The sequence below is a fragment of the Oncorhynchus mykiss genome, chromosome 21 (assembly GCF_013265735.2).
Source record: "Oncorhynchus mykiss isolate Arlee chromosome 21, USDA_OmykA_1.1, whole genome shotgun sequence".
Lineage (NCBI taxonomy): Eukaryota > Metazoa > Chordata > Actinopteri > Salmoniformes > Salmonidae > Oncorhynchus > Oncorhynchus mykiss.
Window position 1 is genome coordinate 19,043,148 of NC_048585.1, and position 18,965 is coordinate 19,062,112.

Here is an 18,965-nt window from a genome sequence, read left to right on the forward strand (position 1 = left end):
AACTAGTTTTTTAACCACTCCACAAATGTCTTGTTAATATAGTTTTGGCAAGTTGGTTAGGATATCTACTTTGTGCCTGACAAGAGTAATTCTTCCAACAATTATTTTCAAACAGATTATTTCACTGTATCACAATTCCAGTGGGTCAGAAGTTTACATACACTAAGTTGACTGTGCTTTTAAACAGCTTGGAAAATTCCAGAAAATGATGTCATGGCTTTTGAAGCTTCTGATAGGCTAATTGACATCATTTGATGTATTTCAAGGCCTACCTTCAAACTCAGTGCATCTTTGCTTGACATCATGGGAAAATCAAAAGAAATCAGCCAAGACCTCAGAACAAAAAAATTGTAGACCTACACAAGTCTGGTTCATCCTTGGGAGCTATTTCCAAACGCCTGAAGGTACCACGGCCACTCAGGTACCAAGGTACCACTCAGCAAGGAAGAATCCACTGCTCCAAAACCACCATAAAAAGCCAGACTACGGTTTGCAACTGCACATGGACAAAGATCGTACTTTTTAGATGGCATCATGAGGATGGAAAATGATGTGGATATATTGAAGCAACATCTCAAAGACATCAGTCAGGAAGTTAAAGCTTGGTCGCAAATGGGTCTTCCAAATAGACAATGACCCCAAGCATACTTGGTATTGGAGTGGCCATCACAAAGCCCTGACCTCAATCCCATAGAAAATGTATGGGCAGAATTGAAAAAGCGTGTGTGAGCAAGGAAGCCTACAAACCTGACTCAGTTACACCAGCTCTGTCAGGAGGAATGGGACAAATTCACCCAACTTATTCTGGGAAGCTTGTGGAAGGCTACCCGAAACGTTTGACCCAAGTTAAACAATTTAAAGGCAATGCTACCAAATACTAATTGAGTGTATGTAAACTTCTGACCTACTGGGAATGTGATGAAAGAAATAAAAGCTGAAATACATCATGCTCTCTGCTATTATTCTGACATTTCACATTCTTAAAATAAAGTGGTGATCCTAACTGACCTAAGACAGGGAATGTTTACTGAGTTTAAATGTATTTGGCTAAGGTGTTGGTAAATTCTGACTTCAACTGTAGATAGTGAGAAAGATAGATAGTCAGAAAGACAGACATTCAGAAAGACAGACAGTCAAAGATTGACAGTCAGAAAGACAAACAGTCAGAAAGACAGATAGTCAGAAAGACAGAGAGTCAGAAAGACAGATAGTCAGAAAGATAGATTGTGAAAGAGAGCAAGTGGTCGAGAGAGATACTATGTGGTGCTCACGGCAACACAACGACAAACACACACCAAGCGCAAAACGAAAGACGACATCCACTGATCTCTATTAGTCATGGAAATACATAAACATATTGCTACATGGCCCAGCAGAGCTGCATTCTGCTGGGTGATGTATATTAACTGAGGGTTTCAGAGGCAACAAGCCATGCAAACTGGGAAACAGGCCATTAGAGTGACTTATGATTGAGACAGGGCAATTATAGCATAGTACACTGGCACTCCATAACAATGGTTATCAGTTAAAGTAATGACAGGAGGTGTAGGAATTACAAGTGACAGGGGGAGGTGTGTGCGTACCTGTGACAGGCTGGAGAAGCCCAGGTTGTGACAACCGTTGCAGGGTGTGAGGGCCTCCCAGAACCCAGCGGGGCCACAGCTCTTCTCCCCCTCCTCTTCCTCCTGGGCCGGGGGAAGTGGGGGAGTGGGCCGCTGCAGAGAGATACAATACACACGGTTCATTTAAAACACACACTCACAACACACACACACACCACACACACTGAATCTCACACAGCCCTACTCCAGATCACTACAGAGAAACACAATACCATATTGAAGATGTAAAGAATGTGTTGGTCTGATATGTACGAGGGAGTGAATCCAGATGCAGAACTGGAAGTCTTCTGAAAACTATTCATGCAAATTGTTGACAAGCACCTGTTAAGAAACTAACCGTGGGAACTGTTAGAGCCTCCTGGATTGATGACGAACTGAAACATTTCATGTTTCAAAGAAATTATGCAAAAGAGGTGGCAAACAAGTCAGGCTGCTCTGCCGATTGGTCGACATAATGAGAACTGTTGAAACTAAACTAAACAAAAAGAAGAAAGTATTACCAAACAAAGATAAATGACGAAAAACCCAATTCATCTCCATCATTCGTTGAAGTTGATGGGCCTTTCATAACAAAACCTTTTGGTATTGCCAATCATTTCAATTACTATTTTCACTAGTAGTGGAAAAAGTCAGAAGTGAAACAGTAAACCATCATATTTTGGTATAAAGTATTTAAAACCTGTTATGGCTGCTGTCCCTGTACAGGGATCAACATCAGCGGAAATTTCAGGGTGACAACTAATAGTACTCGATACAACTCAAACTTTCATTAAAACACACATGCAGGGTACTCAATTAGAGCTACACTCGTTGTGAATCTAGCCAACATGTCAGATTTTTAAAATGCTTTTCGGCGAAAGCATGAGAAGCTATTATCTGATAGCATGCAACCCCCCCGAAATACCTGAAGGGGACGTAAACAAAAGAATTAGCGTAGCCGGCGCTACACAAAACGCAGAAATATAATATAAAACATTCATTACCTTTGACGAGCTTCTTTGTTGGCACTCCTATATGTCCCATAAACATCACAATTGGGTCTTTTTTTTTCGATTAAATCCGTCCATGTATACCCAAAATGTCCATTTATGAAGCCCGTCTGATCCAGGAAAAAACTGCTTTCCAAAACGCAACGTCATTTTTTTTATTAAAAAAGTTGCCTATAAACTTTGACAAAACACTTCAAACTACTTTTGTAATCCAACTTTAGGTATTAGTAAACGTTAATAATCGATCAAATTGATCACGGGGCGATCTGTATTCAATAGCAGCAAGTCTTGAAATCATGGTCCATATTCTTTCTTCCATAACTTCCTCCGGTGTACTCGATGACAGGAAGTGCCTATTCCTCATTTCACCAAGGATTACTTCAAATTGCCAAGTCTGGCGACATCGTGTGGAAGCTGTAGGCACTGTAAACTGGTCGCTATCTATTTTCCCTTGCCATAGACAATACAGAGACTGGCGGAGGGATTTTTTTTTTTTTTTTTGTGAACAGTTTTCCTTGGGATTTTGCCTGCTACACACGTTCTGTTATAGTCACAGACATGATTTAACCAGTTTTAGAAACTTCAGAGTGTTTTCTATCCACACATACTAATCATATGCATATACTATATTCCTGGCATGAGTAGCAGGACGTTGAAATTTTGCGCGATTTTTAACAAAAAGCTGAAAAAATTCACAGCCTCCTTAAGGAGTTTTAATAATGAAGGAGAAGGATTGCTGTTTTCAGTTCAGTCAAGTTAGTGTGGGAGAGGTGGAAAAACAGTTTTTATCCATCAATAATGATAAGCCTCCAGGTATAGACAACCTTGATGGTAAACTATTGAATGGTAGCAGACTGTATCACCACCCCTATTGGCTAGATCTTTAACCAAAGCCTGAAGGAGTGTGTGTGTCCACAGGTGTGGAAGGAAGTAAAAGTAATTCCACTGCCTAAAAATAGTAAAGCACCCTTTGCTGGCGCTAACAGCCGCCCAATCAGTTTGCTGCCTATTTTTAGTTAACTGATGCAGATAATTGTGTTTGATCAAATACAACACTATTTTTCAGAGAACAAGTTAACTACTGATTCAGCATGCATATAGAGAAGGACATTCAACTTGTACTGCACTGACTCAGATGACTGATTGGTTAAAATAAATGTATAATAAGATGATAGTTGGAGCTGTATTGTTAGATTTCAGTGCACTCTTCGATGTTATTGATCATACATTATTATTTAAAAAACGCTCTTGGTATGGCTTTACATCACCTGCCAACACATGGTTGGAGAGTTATTTATCCAATAGAACCCAGTGTTCTTCAATGGAATCGTCTTTAACATCAGATATCTACAATGAGGTATCCCTCAGGGCAGTTGCCTTGGGCCGATACTCTTCTCTATTTTAAATTATTTGCTGTTGGTTTTACACAAAACTAGAATGCCTACGTATGCGGATGATTTCCCACTTTACAGCACTCAAAGCCAGTGAGCTCACTGAAATTCTAAATAAGGAAACAGTAGCAAAACTGCAGCTGGCTCATAAACAAAGCAGAACGCTTAACTGCACATACAGAACTAACAACAACAACATGCATGCTAGTCTTTCCTAGTTGAGGGTTGACAAGAGATTAACTGCTTCTCCTAGTTTTAATGAGAAATATTACTGTGACGAAAATACCAGTCTGTCTGCATAATCAAATAACATTCAGCTCAGACACTCATTCACACCCCACAAGACATACCACCAGGGGTATCTTCACAGTCCAAAACAAATTCACGGCAACGCTGTTTTATACAGAGCCATGATCGCATGGAACTCTCTACTATCTCCCATCACTCAAACAGCAAAAGGACCTTAAAAATACTGATTAAAAAAACAACTCATGGACTGGCGGGGACAAACACACACACACACATTATTTTTGTTGCATTGTTTGTATATAATTGTATTTAAAATGTGTGTGACTTTCCTTGTCTATCAGTGTTTTGTAACTTTGTAATGTTCAGTGTTTTTTGTGGACCCCTGGAAGAGCAGCAACTGCTTCTGCAAAAGCTACTGGGGATCCTGACAAACAAATAATACACACACGTGCACGCTAACACACACAATATGCCCTTTTCACAGGGTCTGTATTGCCAGGAGGATATATGTTTAGACGGGTCTTGTGAAAGGGGTATTGTCTCCTGATAATAGCAGTGACCCAAATGATGCAGAGGGAAAGCCCAGTGAGATTGAGAGGCAGAGAGGCAGGGGAAATAGAGAAAGAGCAAGACAGGAACAGAGAGAGAGAAAGAATGATAGAGAGGGGCAGATGGAGTAAGGAGGAGAGGGAGAGACATTTCTGTAGAAAATAAATGGAAGAACCAGAAGGTCACCAGTCTTATGAGATTGCGAAAAGACAAAATGCAATATAGACATACTCTACAAAACACACAATAATCATCTCACACACACACACACACACACACACACACACACACACACACACACACACACACACACACACACACACACACACACACACACACACACACACACACACACACACACACACACACACACACACACACACACTCTCTCTTCAGGTCTATTAGATGGGCTTAACACTGATACCATTATTATTTTTTCCATGTCCCAAATTGGACCCTATTCCCTACATACTAGGGCACTACTTTGATCTAGAAAGGGAGCCATAAACACTGCCAGAAAGGGTTCCATTTGGGACACAGGCTTCAACATGGACCCAGGCAGCCAGGTCCTTCCAGGTCTGCTCAGTTGAATGATGATACACTCATTTGGTGGAATAATATTAGCATGTGCTATCTAATGAATATTTCTTGTTCTCTGTTGAACGGTAGAGGTGATTTGTCAGAGCTAGGCCCTTTGGAAGCCTGGGGGTAGAGTCGTTGGACTCCTTGACACCACAAATGACTATGTTTAGTGGGGAAAAAGCTGGTTTGTTGTGTGCTACTATTAAGGTAGTGTGGGCTTGACTGTGTTGTCAATTGTCAATGGTCATCTTACAATCACACGTGACAAGGCCATGTTGGTGTACGGGCCACCAAGGACATGTCGGTACGGGCCACCAAGGCCATGTCGGTACGGGCCACCAAGGCCATGTCGGTACGGACCACCAAGGCCATGTCGGTACGGGCCACCAAGGCCATGTCGGTACGGCACACCAATGATGTCACATCATTATTAAACAAACATGATGAACACCTATCTGTGACCTGGCTGTTGACTTGTTCTATTCAGTAACCAGCGTGTGGATTTCGCTGCCAAGAGGCTTTTCCGTAGCCAGCGAGGCCCTTCCGTAGTGTACAGCAGACGTAGTGAGGAGGGCAGTGGGCTACACGCATAGACATCCAACACTTTGTCTATGGTTATACCTCAGCTCTGGAACCAGGAAGTTGATGAGTGTGTCCCACAGCAGATATGGGAGATGACCATGTTTTTATTCATCAGTCTGTCTGATGGACAGATGCTGCATCGCTCTGTGACATTTACAGTGTGTCATGCTAATGGAGGTGCATGCATACAAATGAGCACATAGGCCTGTATGGGCGCAGGGGACATATTCACACATCCAGATCCATAGAGAGCCATACAAATAAGTACGAGACACACACATACAGACACTGACCATGAAGACACTAAATCTAATACATACTGTTCGTAACCCTCTCCATTACATGTGCTCTGTGTGTGTGTGTGTGTGTGTGTGTGTGTGTGTGTGTGTTTGCGCCTACATCGTCGCCTCAGTGTGTGACTGATTGAGACGTGTTTGTGCTTCTATTAAACCAAGGCAAGGCCTGCCCAGAGGCTGTTGCTCCATCAAGCCACCCACTCCCACCACACACACAGTGGCAGTGGTTTGATTCAGACCAGATCAATTCCTGTTAGTGTGCCGCGCCAAACGCCACGGGTATCAATCTCCCTGGAAACGAGAGAAACTGGACCCCTGTCGCCATGATGAAAGCCCTTCTACCAATCAGCTCTCAGGGGTGAAGCTGGGCTGACCAAGGCCTTGTTCTAGTACTAAAACACGCACCCTTCCTTCCTACCTTACTGCCTTCCTTCAAGTGAATTCCAGCAAAATCACTGATTTGATGTAAAGCAAGGATTCCATTACATAGCTTTCACCAATCCAGTCATGTCAGATCAGTGGTTACTTTACAGAAGGAAGGAGGATGTTCTATACTGAACAGAAATGTACAGTGCATTCTGAAAGTATTCCAACACCTTCCCTTTTTACACATTTTGTTAGGTTACAGCCTTATTCTAAAATGGATTGAATTCATTGTTTCCCTCTTCAATCTACACACAATACCCCATAATGACAAAGCGAAAACAGTTTTCATTTTATTTTAGCAAATGTATTAGAAATTTAAAAAAGGAATACCTTATTCACATAAGTATTCAGACCCTTTGCTATAAAACTTGAAATTGAGCTCAGGTGCAACCTGTTTGAATGGATCATCCTTGAGATGTTTCTACAACTTGGAGTCCATCTGTGGTAAATTCTATTGATTGGACATGATTTGGAAAGGCACAAACCTGTCTATATAAGGTCCCACAGTTGACAGTGCATGAAGCAAAAACCAAGCCATGAGGGGGAAGGAATTGTCATAAGAGCTTATGTTGGGCACAGGTCTGGGGAAGGGTACCAAAAAATGTCTGCAACATGAAGGTCCCCAAGAACACAGTGGACTCAATCATTCTAAAATGGAAGAAGTTTGGAAACACCAAGACTCTTCCTAGAGCTGGCCGCCCAGCAAAACTGAGCAATCGGGGGAGAAGGGCCTTGGTTCGGGAGGTGACCAAGAACACAATGGTCACTCTGACAGAGCTCCAGAGTTCCTCTGTGGAGATGGTGGAACCTTCCAGAAGGATAACCATTTCTGCAGCACTCCACCTATCAGGCCTTTATGGCCACGACTCCATTTTGTTGATCCCTGCCTACAGACAGAAACTAAAACAAGAGGCTCCCATGCTGAGGTCTGTCCAACGCTGGTCCGACCAAGCTGACTCCACACTCCAAGACTGCTTCCATCACGTGGACTGGGACATGTTTCGTATTGCGTCAGACAACAACATTGACGAATACGCTGATTCGGTGTGCGAGTTCATTAGAACGTGCGTTGAAGATGTCGTTCCCATAGCAACGATTAAAACATTCCCTAACCAGAAACCGTGGATTGGTGGCAGCATTCGTGTGTAACTGAAAGCGCGAACCACTGCTTTTAATCAGGGCAAGGTGTCTGGTAACATGACCGAATACAAACAGTGCAGCTATTCCCTCCGCAAGGCTATCAAACAAGCTAAGCGTCAGTACAGAGACAAAGTAGAATCTCAATTCAACGGCTCAGACACAAGAGGCATGTGGCAGGGTCTACAGTCAATCACGGACTACAGGAAGAAATCCAGCCCAGTCACGGACCAGGATGTCCTGCTCCCAGGCAGACTAAATAACTTTTTTGCCCGCTTTGAGGACAATACAGTGCCACTGACACGGCCTGCAACGAAAACATGCGGTCTCTCCTTCACTGCAGCCGAGGTGAGTAAGACATTTAAACGTGTTAACCCTCGCAAGGCTGCAGGCCCAGACGGCATCCCCAGCCGCGCCCTCAGAGCATGCGCAGACCAGCTGGCCGGTGTGTTTACGGACATATTCAATCAATCCCTATACCAGTCTGCTGTTCCCACATGCTTCAAGAGGGCCACCATTGTTCCTGTTCCCAAGAAAGCTAAGGTAACTGAGCTAAACGACTACCGCCCCGTAGCACTCACTTCCGTCATCATGAAGTGCTTTGAGAGACTAGTCAAGGACCATATCACCTCCACCCTACCTGACACCCTAGACCCACTCCAATTTGCTTACCGCCCAAATAGGTCCACAGACGATGCAATCTCAACCACACTGCCCTAACCCATCTGGACAAAAGGAATACCTATGTGAGAATGCTGTTCATTGACTACAGCTCGGCATTCAACACCATAGTACCCTCCAAGCTCGTCATCAAGCTCGAGACCCTGGGTCTCTGGGACCCCGCCTTGTGCAACTGGGTACTGGACTTCCTGACGGGCCGCCCCCAGGTGGTGAGGGTAGGCAACAACATCTCCTCCCCGCTGATCCTCAACACTGGGGCCCCACAAGGGTGCGTTCTGAGCCCTCTCCTGTACTCCCTGTTCACCCACGACTGCGTGGCCACGCAGGCCTCCAACTCAATCATCAAGTTTGCGGACGACACAACAGTGGTAGGCTTGATTACCAACAACGACGAGACGGCCTACAGGGAGGAGGTGAGGGCCCTCGGAGTGTGGTGTCAGGAAAATAACCTCACACTCAACGTCAACAAAACTAAGGAGATGATTGTGGACTTCAGGAAATAGCAGAGGGAACACCCCCCCTATGCACATCGATGGAACAGTAGTGGAGAGGGTAGCAAGTTTTAAGTTCCTCGGCATACACATCACAGACAAACTGAATTGGTCCACTCACACAGACAGCATTGTGAAGAAGGCGCAGCAGCGCCTCTTCAACCTCAGGAGGCTGAAGAAATTCGGCTTGTCACCAAAAGCACTCACAAACTTCTACAGATGCACAATCGAGAGCATCCTGGCGGGCTGTATCACCGCCTGGTACGGCAACTGCTCCGCCCTCAACCGTAAGGCTCTCCAGAGGGTAGTGAGGTCTGCACAACGCATCACCGGGGGCAAACTACCTGCCCTCCAGGACACCTACACCACCCGATGTCACAGGAAGGCCATAAAGATCATCAAGGACATCAACCACCCGAGCCACTGCCTGTTCACCCCGCTATCATCCAGAAGGCGAGGTCAGTACAGGTGCATCAAAGCTGGGACCGAGAGACTGAAAAACAGCTTCTATCTCAAGGCCATCAGACTGTTAAACAGCCACCACTAACATTGAGTGGCTGCTGCCAACACACTGACTCTGACACTGACTCAACTCCAGCCACTTTAATAATGGGAATTGATGGGAAATGATGTAAATATATCACTAGCCACTTTAAACAATGCTACCTTATATAATGTTACTTACCCTACATTTTTCATCTCATATGCATACGTATATACTGTACTCTATCATCGACTGTATCCTTATGTAATACATGTATCACTAGCCACTTTAACTATGCCACTTTGTTTACATACTCATCTCATATGTATATACTGTACTCGATACCATCTACTGTATCTTGCCTATGCTGCTCTGTACCATCACTCATTCATATATCCTTATGTACATATTCTTTATCCCCTTACACTTGTGTACAAGACAGTAGTTTTGGAATTGTTAGTTAGATTACTTGTTATTACTGCATTGTCGGAACTAGAAGCACAAGCATTTCGCTACACTCGCATTAACATCTGCTAACCATGTGTATGTGACAAATAAAATTTGATTTGATTTGATGGTTAAGTGGCCCAGCCAGATCCCAGTGATGTTCCATATGGACGAAAAACGTATTTCGCTAACATTTTGTTCACATCCTTGTTAGTGAGAATGTATCCTTTGACATGACAATCCACCACCTGACAAGTGTGGGATATCAAGAAGCTGATTAAACAGCATGTCATTACACAGGTGGATCCTGTGCTGGGGACAAAAGGCCACTAAAAATTTGCAGTTTTGTCACACAACATAATGCCACAGATGTCTCAAGTTTTGATGGAGTGTGCAATTGGCATGCTGACTGCAGGAATGTCCACAAGAGCAGTTGCCAGAGAATTTAATATTAATTTCTCTACCATAAGCCGCCTCCAATGTTGTTTTAGAGAATTTGGCAGTACGTCCAACAGGCCTCACAACCGCAGACCATGTGTAATCACATCAACCCAGGACCTCCACATCTGACTTCTTCACCTGCGGGATAATCTGAGACCAGCCACCCGGACAGCTGATGAATGTGTGGGTTTGCATAACTGAAGAATTTCTGCACAAACTATCAGAAACCGTCTAAGGGAAGCTCATCTGCGTGCTCGTAGTCCTCACCAGGGTCTTGACCTGACTGCAGTTCAGCGTCGTAACCGACTTCAGTAGGCAAATGCTCACCTTCGATGGTCACTGGCACGCTGGAGAAGTGGGCTCTTCACAGTTGAATACCGGTTTCAACTGTACCAGGCAGATGTGTGGGCGAGAGGTTTAATGTTGTCAATGTTGTGAACAGAGTGCCGCATGGTGGCAGTGAGGTTATGGTATGGACAGGCATAAGCTACGGACAACAAACACGTGTAGTTATTGATGGCAATTTGAATGCACAGAGATACTGTGACGAGTTCCTGAGGACCGTTGTCGTGCCATTCATCCGTCTCCTTCACCTCAAGTTTCAGCATGTCGCAAGGATCTGGTAGCTGAAAATGTCCCAGTTCCTTCATGGCCTGCATACCCAGACAGGTCACCCATTGAGCACGTATGAGATGCTCTGGATCGACTTGCACGACAGCATGTTTGAGTTCCCGCCAATATCCAGCAACTTCGCACAGCCATTGATGAGGAGTGGGACAACATTCCACAGCCCACAATCATCATCCTGATCAAGTCTATTTACAGCGTGAGGCAAATGCTGGTCACACCAGATGCTGACTGGTTTTCTGATCTCCGCCTCTACTTTTTGTTTAAGATATCTGTGACTAATAGATGTTTCTGTTTTCCCAGTCATGTGAAATCAAAAGATCAGGCCCTAATTTATTTATTTCAATTGACTGATTTCCTTACATGAACGGTAACCCAGTAAAATCTTTGAAATTGTTGAATGTTGAGTTTATGTTTTTGCTCAGTAAACATGTCTGCCTTACTGAGGCTGAGGCTGCCCTCTCCTGGTGACTAAATGCTACTACAGGAATGGACCACAGAGTGATGCAGTAGAACATGGTTTTCCAATCTAAGAATAACAATATGATACCAGACCCAAAATTGCGAAAATGGTCCTCACCCTCCTCACCCTTGATTATCCCTGGTCCCATCCACCCTCCCTGATCCAAAATGGTCCCCACCCTCCACATCCCCCTTGATTACCCCTGGTCCCATCCTCCCTCCCTCCCTGATCCAAAATGGTCCCCACCCTCCACATCCCCCTTGATTACCCCTGGTCTCATCCACCATCCCTGATCCAAAATGGTCCCCACCCTCCACATCCCCCTTGATTACCCCTGGTCCCATCCACCCTCCCTGATCCAAAATGGTCCCATCCACCCTCCACATCCCCCTTGATTACCCCTGGTCCCATCCTCCCTCCCTGATCCAAAATGGTGCTCACCTTTCTGACTCTGCTAAGGGTGCCGTTACTGCGTCGCTCCTCGTCTGATAGGTGACCGCTGCCAAAGCTCTCCATGGAATGAGAGTGGGATGAGATGGTCTGGCAGAGCTCCTAAGTAGAGTAGAGTGGAGTCGGGTACTAATTTAATGACTTGGTTTGATCACCACAAGCATCAGCAATGATTCCAAAGACAACACAAGGATCTATAAGATAAAGATGAAGAGAATAACAACATAACACACCTCAAAGGAGTAGTCTCTGTCCCGACACATCTTCATCTCATTTAGCAGCTTGGAGAGCTCCCCTGTCACAGCATCATCTGGGGAGGAGGAGGAGGAGGGGGAAAGGAGATGGGGGAGAGGGAGGAGTAGAGAGAGCGAAGGAGAGAGATTACAAGGGGAGAGAGAGGGGAGATATGGGGAGAGAGAAAGGGGAGAGAGAGGAGATGGGAGAGGGGGAGAGAGAGGAGATGGGGGAGAGGAGATTGTGTATAGTCAAAGGAAGGGGGCAAAAAAATACAAAATATGTTTTCAACAATTAGCGTTAATTGTGACATGTAAGGCTGTTAAAGAATGGAGAGGTGAGAAAGAGAGCTGAAGTCAAAAGAGAAGAAGCCTCTTTCTCCATCACTCTCTCTCTTTCAATCTACTTTTCTCTGTGGCCTCTTTCGGAATCAATATCTATCTAGCTTCTGCCACTGTGGCACACACACATCTTGGAGTGACCTGCTCACTGATGGTATTTCCTTCAGTGAAAACAGCTAGAGACAGAGTACTATAGTACATAATGATGATGGATCAAACTGGGGTTGTTTCTACTTAACAAATTAACTAAAGAGAGCAGACCTGGCCAAATACACATGTCAACACCTTAATATGTTCCTCTCTGGGTCTGCCCTCGTTCACTGGCCTTCACAGACCTGAAAGCACCACTCTCTCCCTCCCCCTCACTCTCTCCTCCTTTCTCCACAACACCCTCTCTCCTCCTTTCTCCACAACACCCTCTCTCTCTCCTTTCTCCACCACACCCTCCCTCTCTCCTTTCTCCACAACACCCTCCCTGTCTCCCTCCCTCTCTCCACCATTCCCTCTCACCCTACAATAAAATGTGTCGAGGTGTTTAAACACGGTGTGTGTTCAGGCGTGCACGAGCTGTGCTGAATGTGTATTTTCTGCTCCCTCCCGCTCTCTCGCAATAAAGATAATTAAAGGGGAGTGCTGACTGGTGGTGATTGAGAAGAGAGAGAGAGAGAGAGCAGCAGGAATTGTATGAGAGATACCAGTGCACCGCTCCAACTCAGCCACTAGGGGCAGTGTTGGATAAGAGGAAAACTATTGAAGTTGACTTAGGTAGTACAGGTTCATACCAATAGGCAGTGCTCACCATGTGTGTAGTAGATACCGTGCCTTCGGGAAAGTATTCAGCCCCTGGACTTTGTCCACACTTTGTTACATTACAGCCTTACTCTTTTCCCCCTCATCAATCTACACACAATACCCCAGAAATGTTTTGCTAATTTATTAAGAATACAAAACTGAAATATCACATTTAAATAAGTACTCAAAATCAAATCAAATGTATTTGTCACATACACATGGTTAGCAGATGTTAATGAGAGTGTAGCGAAATGCTTGTGCATCTAGTTCCAACAATGCAGTAATAACCAACGAGTAATCTAACCTAACAATTCCAAAACTACTACCTTATACACACACAAGTGTAAAGGGATAAAAAGAATATGTACATAAAGATATATGAATGAGTGATGGTACAGAACGGCATAGGCAAGATGCAGTAGATGGTATAGAGTACAGTATATACATATGAGATGAGTAATGTAGGGTATATAAACAAAAAGTGGCATAGTTTAAAGTGGCTAGTGATACATGTATTACATAAAGATGGCAAGATGCAGTAGATGATATAGAGTACAGTATATACATATACATATAAGATGAGTAATGTAGGGTATGTAAACCTTCTATTAAGTAGCATTGTTTAAAGTGGCTAGTAATACATTTTTTACATCAATTTCCATTATTAAAGTGGCTGGAGTTGAGTCAGTGTGTTGGCAGCAGCCACTCAATGTTAGTGGTGGCTGTTTAACAGTCTGATGGCCTTGAGATAGAAGCTGTTTTTCAGTCTCTCAGTCCCTGCTTTGATGCACCTGTACTGATCTCGTCTTCTGGATGACAGCGGGGTGAACAGGCAGTGGCTTGGGTGGTTGTTGTCCTTGATGATCTTTATGGCCTTCCTGTGACATCGGGTGGTGTAGGTGTCCTGGAGGGCAGGTAGTTTGCCCCCGGTGATGCATTGTGCAGACCTCACTACCCTCTGGAGAGCCTTACGGTTGTGGGCGGAGCAGTTGTCGTACCAGGCAGTGATACAGCCCGACAGGATGCTCTCGATTGTGCATCTGTAGAAGTTTGTGAGTGCTTTTGGTGACAAGCTGAATTTCTTCAGCCTCCTGAGGAGTGGGTGGACCAATTCAGTTTGTCCGTGATGTGTACGCTGAGGAACTTAAAACGTACTACCCTCTCCACTACTGTCCCGTCGATGTGGATAGGGGGGTGCTCCCTCTGCTGTTGAGTGTGAGGTTATTTTCCTGACACCACACTCCGAGGGCCCTCAACTCCTTCCTGTAGGCCGTCTCGTCGTTGTTGGTAATCAAGCCTACCACTGTAGTGTTGTCCCGAAAACTTAATGATTGAGTTGGAGGCGTGCATGGCCATGCAGTAGAACGTGAACAGGGAGTACAGGAGAGGCTCAAGAACGCACCCTTGTGGGGCCCCAGTGTTGAGGATCAGCGGTGTGGAGATGTTGTTACCTACCCTCACCACCTGGGGGCGGCCCGTCAGGAAGTCCAGTACCCAGTTGCACAGGGCGGGGTCAAGACCCAGGATCTCGAGCTTGATGACGAGTTTGGAGGGTACTATGGTGTTAAATTCTGAGCTGTAGTCGATGAACAGCATTCTCACATAGGTATTCCTCTTGTCCAGATGGGTTAGGGCAGTGTGCAGTGTGGTAGCGATTGCGTCGTCTGTGGACCTATTGGGGCGGTAAGCAAATTGGAGTGGGTCTAGGGTGTCAGGTAGGGTGGAGGCCCTTTACTCAGGACTTTGTTGAAGCACCTTTGGCATCGATTACAGCCTCTTCTTGGATATGACGCTACAAGCCTGGCACACCTGTATTTGGGGAGTTTCGCCCATTCTTCTCTGCAGATCCTCTCAAGCTCTATCAGGTTGGATGGGGAGCGACGCTACACAGCTATTTTCAGGTATCTCCAGAGATGTTCGATCGGGTTCAAGTCCGGGCTCTGGCTAGGCCACTCAAGGACATTTAAGAGACTTGTCCCGAAGCCACTCCCGCGTTGTCTTGGCTGTGTGCTTAGGATCGTTGTCCTGTTGGAAGGTGAACCTTCACCCCAGTCTGAGGTCCTGAGCGCTCTGGGGCAGGTTTTCATCAAGGACTCTCTGTACTTTACTCCATTCATCTTTGCCTCCATCCTGAGTAGTCTCCCAGTCCCTGCTGCTGAAAAACATCCACACCATGCTTCACTGTAGGGATGGTGCCAGGTTTCCTCCAGACGTGATGCTTGGCATTCAGGCCAAAGAGTTCAATCTAGGTTTCATCAGACCAGAGAATATTGATTCTCATGGTCTGAGAGTCTTTAGGTGCCTCCAAGAGGGCTGTCATGTACATTTTTACTAAGGAGTGGCTTCCGTCAAGTCACTCTCCCATAAAGGCCTGATTGGTGGAGTGCTGCAGAGATGTGAGAACCTTTCAGAAGGACAACCATCTCTACAGAAGAACTCTGGAGCTCTGTCAGAGTGACCATCGTGTTCTTGGTCACCTCCCGGACCAAGGTCCTTCTCCCCCGATTGCTCAGTTTGGCCAGGCGGCAAACTCTAGAAAGAATCTTGGTGGTTACAAGCTTAATCCATTTAAGAATGATGGAGGATAAGGTATTTCTGTTTTTTAAATTTAATACATTTGCCAAAATTTCTAAAAACCTGTTTTCGCTTTGTCATTATGAGGTATTGTGTGAGGATGATTTATTTATTTAATCCATTTGAGATTAAGACCGTAACGTAAACAAATGTGGAAAAAGCCAAGGGGTCTGAATACTTTCCGAGGGCACTGTATGTGTATAGTGTGTGTGTGTTTGTGCGTATTCGTATGCGTGTGTGTGTGTGTGTGCGCGCAAGTTTGTGTGTGTGTGTGTACTTACTTTTGTGCCTGAGGGAGGGGGAGGGGGAGGGAGAGGGGATAGAAGTGCGAGGTGTGGGGACAGGACCCTGGCGAATAGGTTCCTCCATCAACACACTCTTATTGTCCATCATCTCCTCCATCATATATTCTGGAGAGAGAGGAGAGAGAGGAGAGAGAGAGAGAGAGAGAGAGAGAGAGAGAGAGAGAGAGAGAGAGAGAGAGAGAGACAGAGAGAGAGAGACAGAGAGAGACAGAGAGAGACAGAGAGAGACAGAGAGAGACAGAGACGGAGAGACAGATTGCAGGTATTGAAGCACGTTGGCTAGGAAAAACTCCCTAGAAAGGCCAAAACCTAGGAAGAAACCAGGCTATGAGGAACCATACTGATAATGAACCACATACAGAAACACGCACACAGAAACACACACAGCAATACAAGGCGTATGGAATAGGAGTGTGAAGCAGGAAGAAACTATGAGCTCGCTAACACAGACACAGCAGGCTTGTTGAATTTAGTCACAAGGCAGGAGCCTGGCTGTGTGTTAGTAGGAAAGATCCAACTAAGAGGTACTGTAACACACAGGGAGTGTGTGTGTGTGTGTGTGTGTGTGTGTGTGTGTGTGTGGTGTAAAAAGGTGTTAGAGATAAAAATCAGGCATAAGATATTCATACATAACTTTTAAATATATGGATTGAATCATTTAAATACAGTACATGAATAATGATGACTGAGTACTATTGCGTGTAAATGGGTGGGATTAATCGCGGAATGAAATTCCACTTTCTCTCCCTCTGACTCTCTATCTCTGACAGGAAATGGGAGGCAGCTGATCCATTCACTCTCTCCCAGCTCAACCCTGAATTTGATTTTCTGTCACAATCTCTGCATTTCTCTTCCCCCCCCCGCCTCCCTCTTTCTGTCTGTCTTTCTCCCTCTCATCCCCACTATTATTTTCTCTCCTTCTCCTTCTCTCCCCCTGCTAACCTCTCCCTCCTCTCTCATTCCTGACCCTGAAATAACCCCTCTGTTTCCATATCTCTCTTCTCTCTCATCCATCTTTACAGTTTCCTCTCTAAATCATCTAGAACTGGTCTCTGTCTGTCTGTCTCTCTCTCTCTCTCTCTCTCTGTGTGTCTCTCTCTCTCTGTGTCTCTCTCTCTCTGTGTCTCTCTCTCTCTGTGTCTCTCTCTCTCTGTGTCTCTCTCTCTCTGTGTCTCTCTCTCTCTGTGTCTGTCTGTCTGTCTGTCTGTCTGTCTGTCTGTCTGTCTGTCTGTCTGTCTGTCTGTCTGTCTGTTTCTCTCTGTCTCTCTCGGTCTCTCTCTGTGTCTGTCTGTCTCTCTCTGTCTGTCTGTCTCTCTCTGTCTGTCTGTCTCTCTCTGTCTGTCTGTTTCTCTCTCTCTCTCTGTCTGTCTGTCTCTGTCTGTCTCTCGCACAACAGCAGACTGCAGGGCTTCTACTAGCACCACTGATTGTAGCTTCTATATGTCAGGTCAAGACTGTTCGTCTTCTCTGGTGTCTAGTCAACCCCGGTCTACAGCTGTGATTAAAGGTAGATTCGGGCCATTGTTCTGCTCCCCCAGAGTCAGATGAACTCGTGGATACCATTTTTGTGTCTCTTCGAGTCTGCGTGCAGTATGACTGAAGCATATGCGCAGGTCAGAGTTTTTCGTCATGAATCTTGTTCTGGAGGCAGTACTGCAGAGTGGTCGCTAGCTGGCCACAAAGTCAGCAAATAAGATTTTAAAGCTAACCCTAATGCCTAACCTTAAATGAAGACCAAAAAGCACATTTTTTTTTCATACATTTTTCTAATTTTGACTTTGCAGCTGGCCCATCTAGTGGAAATCACTCGGTTCTGCCTCCATACGCTAACATACCTGTAGTCTTCTAGTCATTTTGCTACGCTAGTTAGCATTGGCTCGTAACACTAGCTCTAACTTCCTTCATACTGGACGCAGAGACAAACAAATGGTGACCACAAGTTCATCTGACTCTGGGTAAATAGAATAAGAATTACATGGCAATGTGCATGTGCATGTGTGTGGGTAACACACCCTAACCAGAAGCGGTGCCCCTAGTGGCCGGAGACTTTAATGCAGACAAACTTAAATCAGTTTTACAACATTTTTACCAGCATGTCACATGTACAACCAGAGAAAAAAAGTCCTAGACCACCTTTACTCCACACACAGAGATGCAAACAAGCTCTCCCCCGTCCTCCATTTGGCAAATCTGACCATAATTCTATCTCCTGATTCCTGCTTACAAGCAAAAACTAAAGCTGGAAGTACCAGTGATTCGTTCAATACGGAAGTGGTCAGATGACACGGATGCTACACTACAGGACTGTTTTGCTAGCACAAACTGGAATATGTTCCGGGATTCATCCACTGGCATTGAGGAGTTCACCACCTCAGTCATTGGCTTCATCAATAAGTACATTGAGGACGTCGTCCCCACAATGACTGTACGTACATATCACAACCAGAAGCCATAGATTACAGGCAACACCCCCATTGAGCTAAAGGCTAGAGCTGCCGCTTTCAAGGCGGGGGAGACTAATCCGGACGCTTATATAGAAATCCCGCTATGCCCTCAGACGAACCATCAAACAAGCAAAGTGTCAATATAGGATTAAGATTGAATCCTAAATTGACGCTTTGCTTGTTTGATGGTTCGTCTGAGGGCATAGCGGGAATTCTTATAAGCGGCTCTGACGCTCATTGGATGTGGCAGGGCTTGAAAACTATCACGGACTACAAAGGGAAACCCAGAAGTGAGCTGCCAGTGACGCGAGCCTACCAGACGAGCTAACGAGCTTACCAGACAAGCTTTTATGCTCGCTTCGATGCAA

At 45.1% G+C, this 18,965-nt stretch overlaps 1 protein-coding gene across 6 annotated transcripts in view; it reads right to left on the reverse strand.

Annotated features, from left to right (window-relative positions):
• Positions 1–18,965, reverse strand: part of LOC110501015 (ankyrin repeat and sterile alpha motif domain-containing protein 1B) — a 308,010-nt gene that overhangs the window by 179,605 nt on the left and 109,440 nt on the right. For all 6 annotated transcript variants that reach the window (XR_005038543.1, XM_036957167.1, XM_036957166.1 and 3 more), the window contains 4 exons: positions 16,130–16,258; positions 12,141–12,217; positions 11,899–12,009; positions 1,584–1,715 (listed from right to left, as the gene is read on the reverse strand). Coding sequence is in view for 5 of the 6 variants with exons in the window: in XM_036957167.1 (XP_036813062.1) it covers positions 1,584–1,715; positions 11,899–12,009; positions 12,141–12,217; positions 16,130–16,258 (449 nt within the window). In the remaining variant the exon portion in view is untranslated. The remainder of the gene's footprint in view (positions 1–1,583; positions 1,716–11,898; positions 12,010–12,140; positions 12,218–16,129; positions 16,259–18,965) is intronic.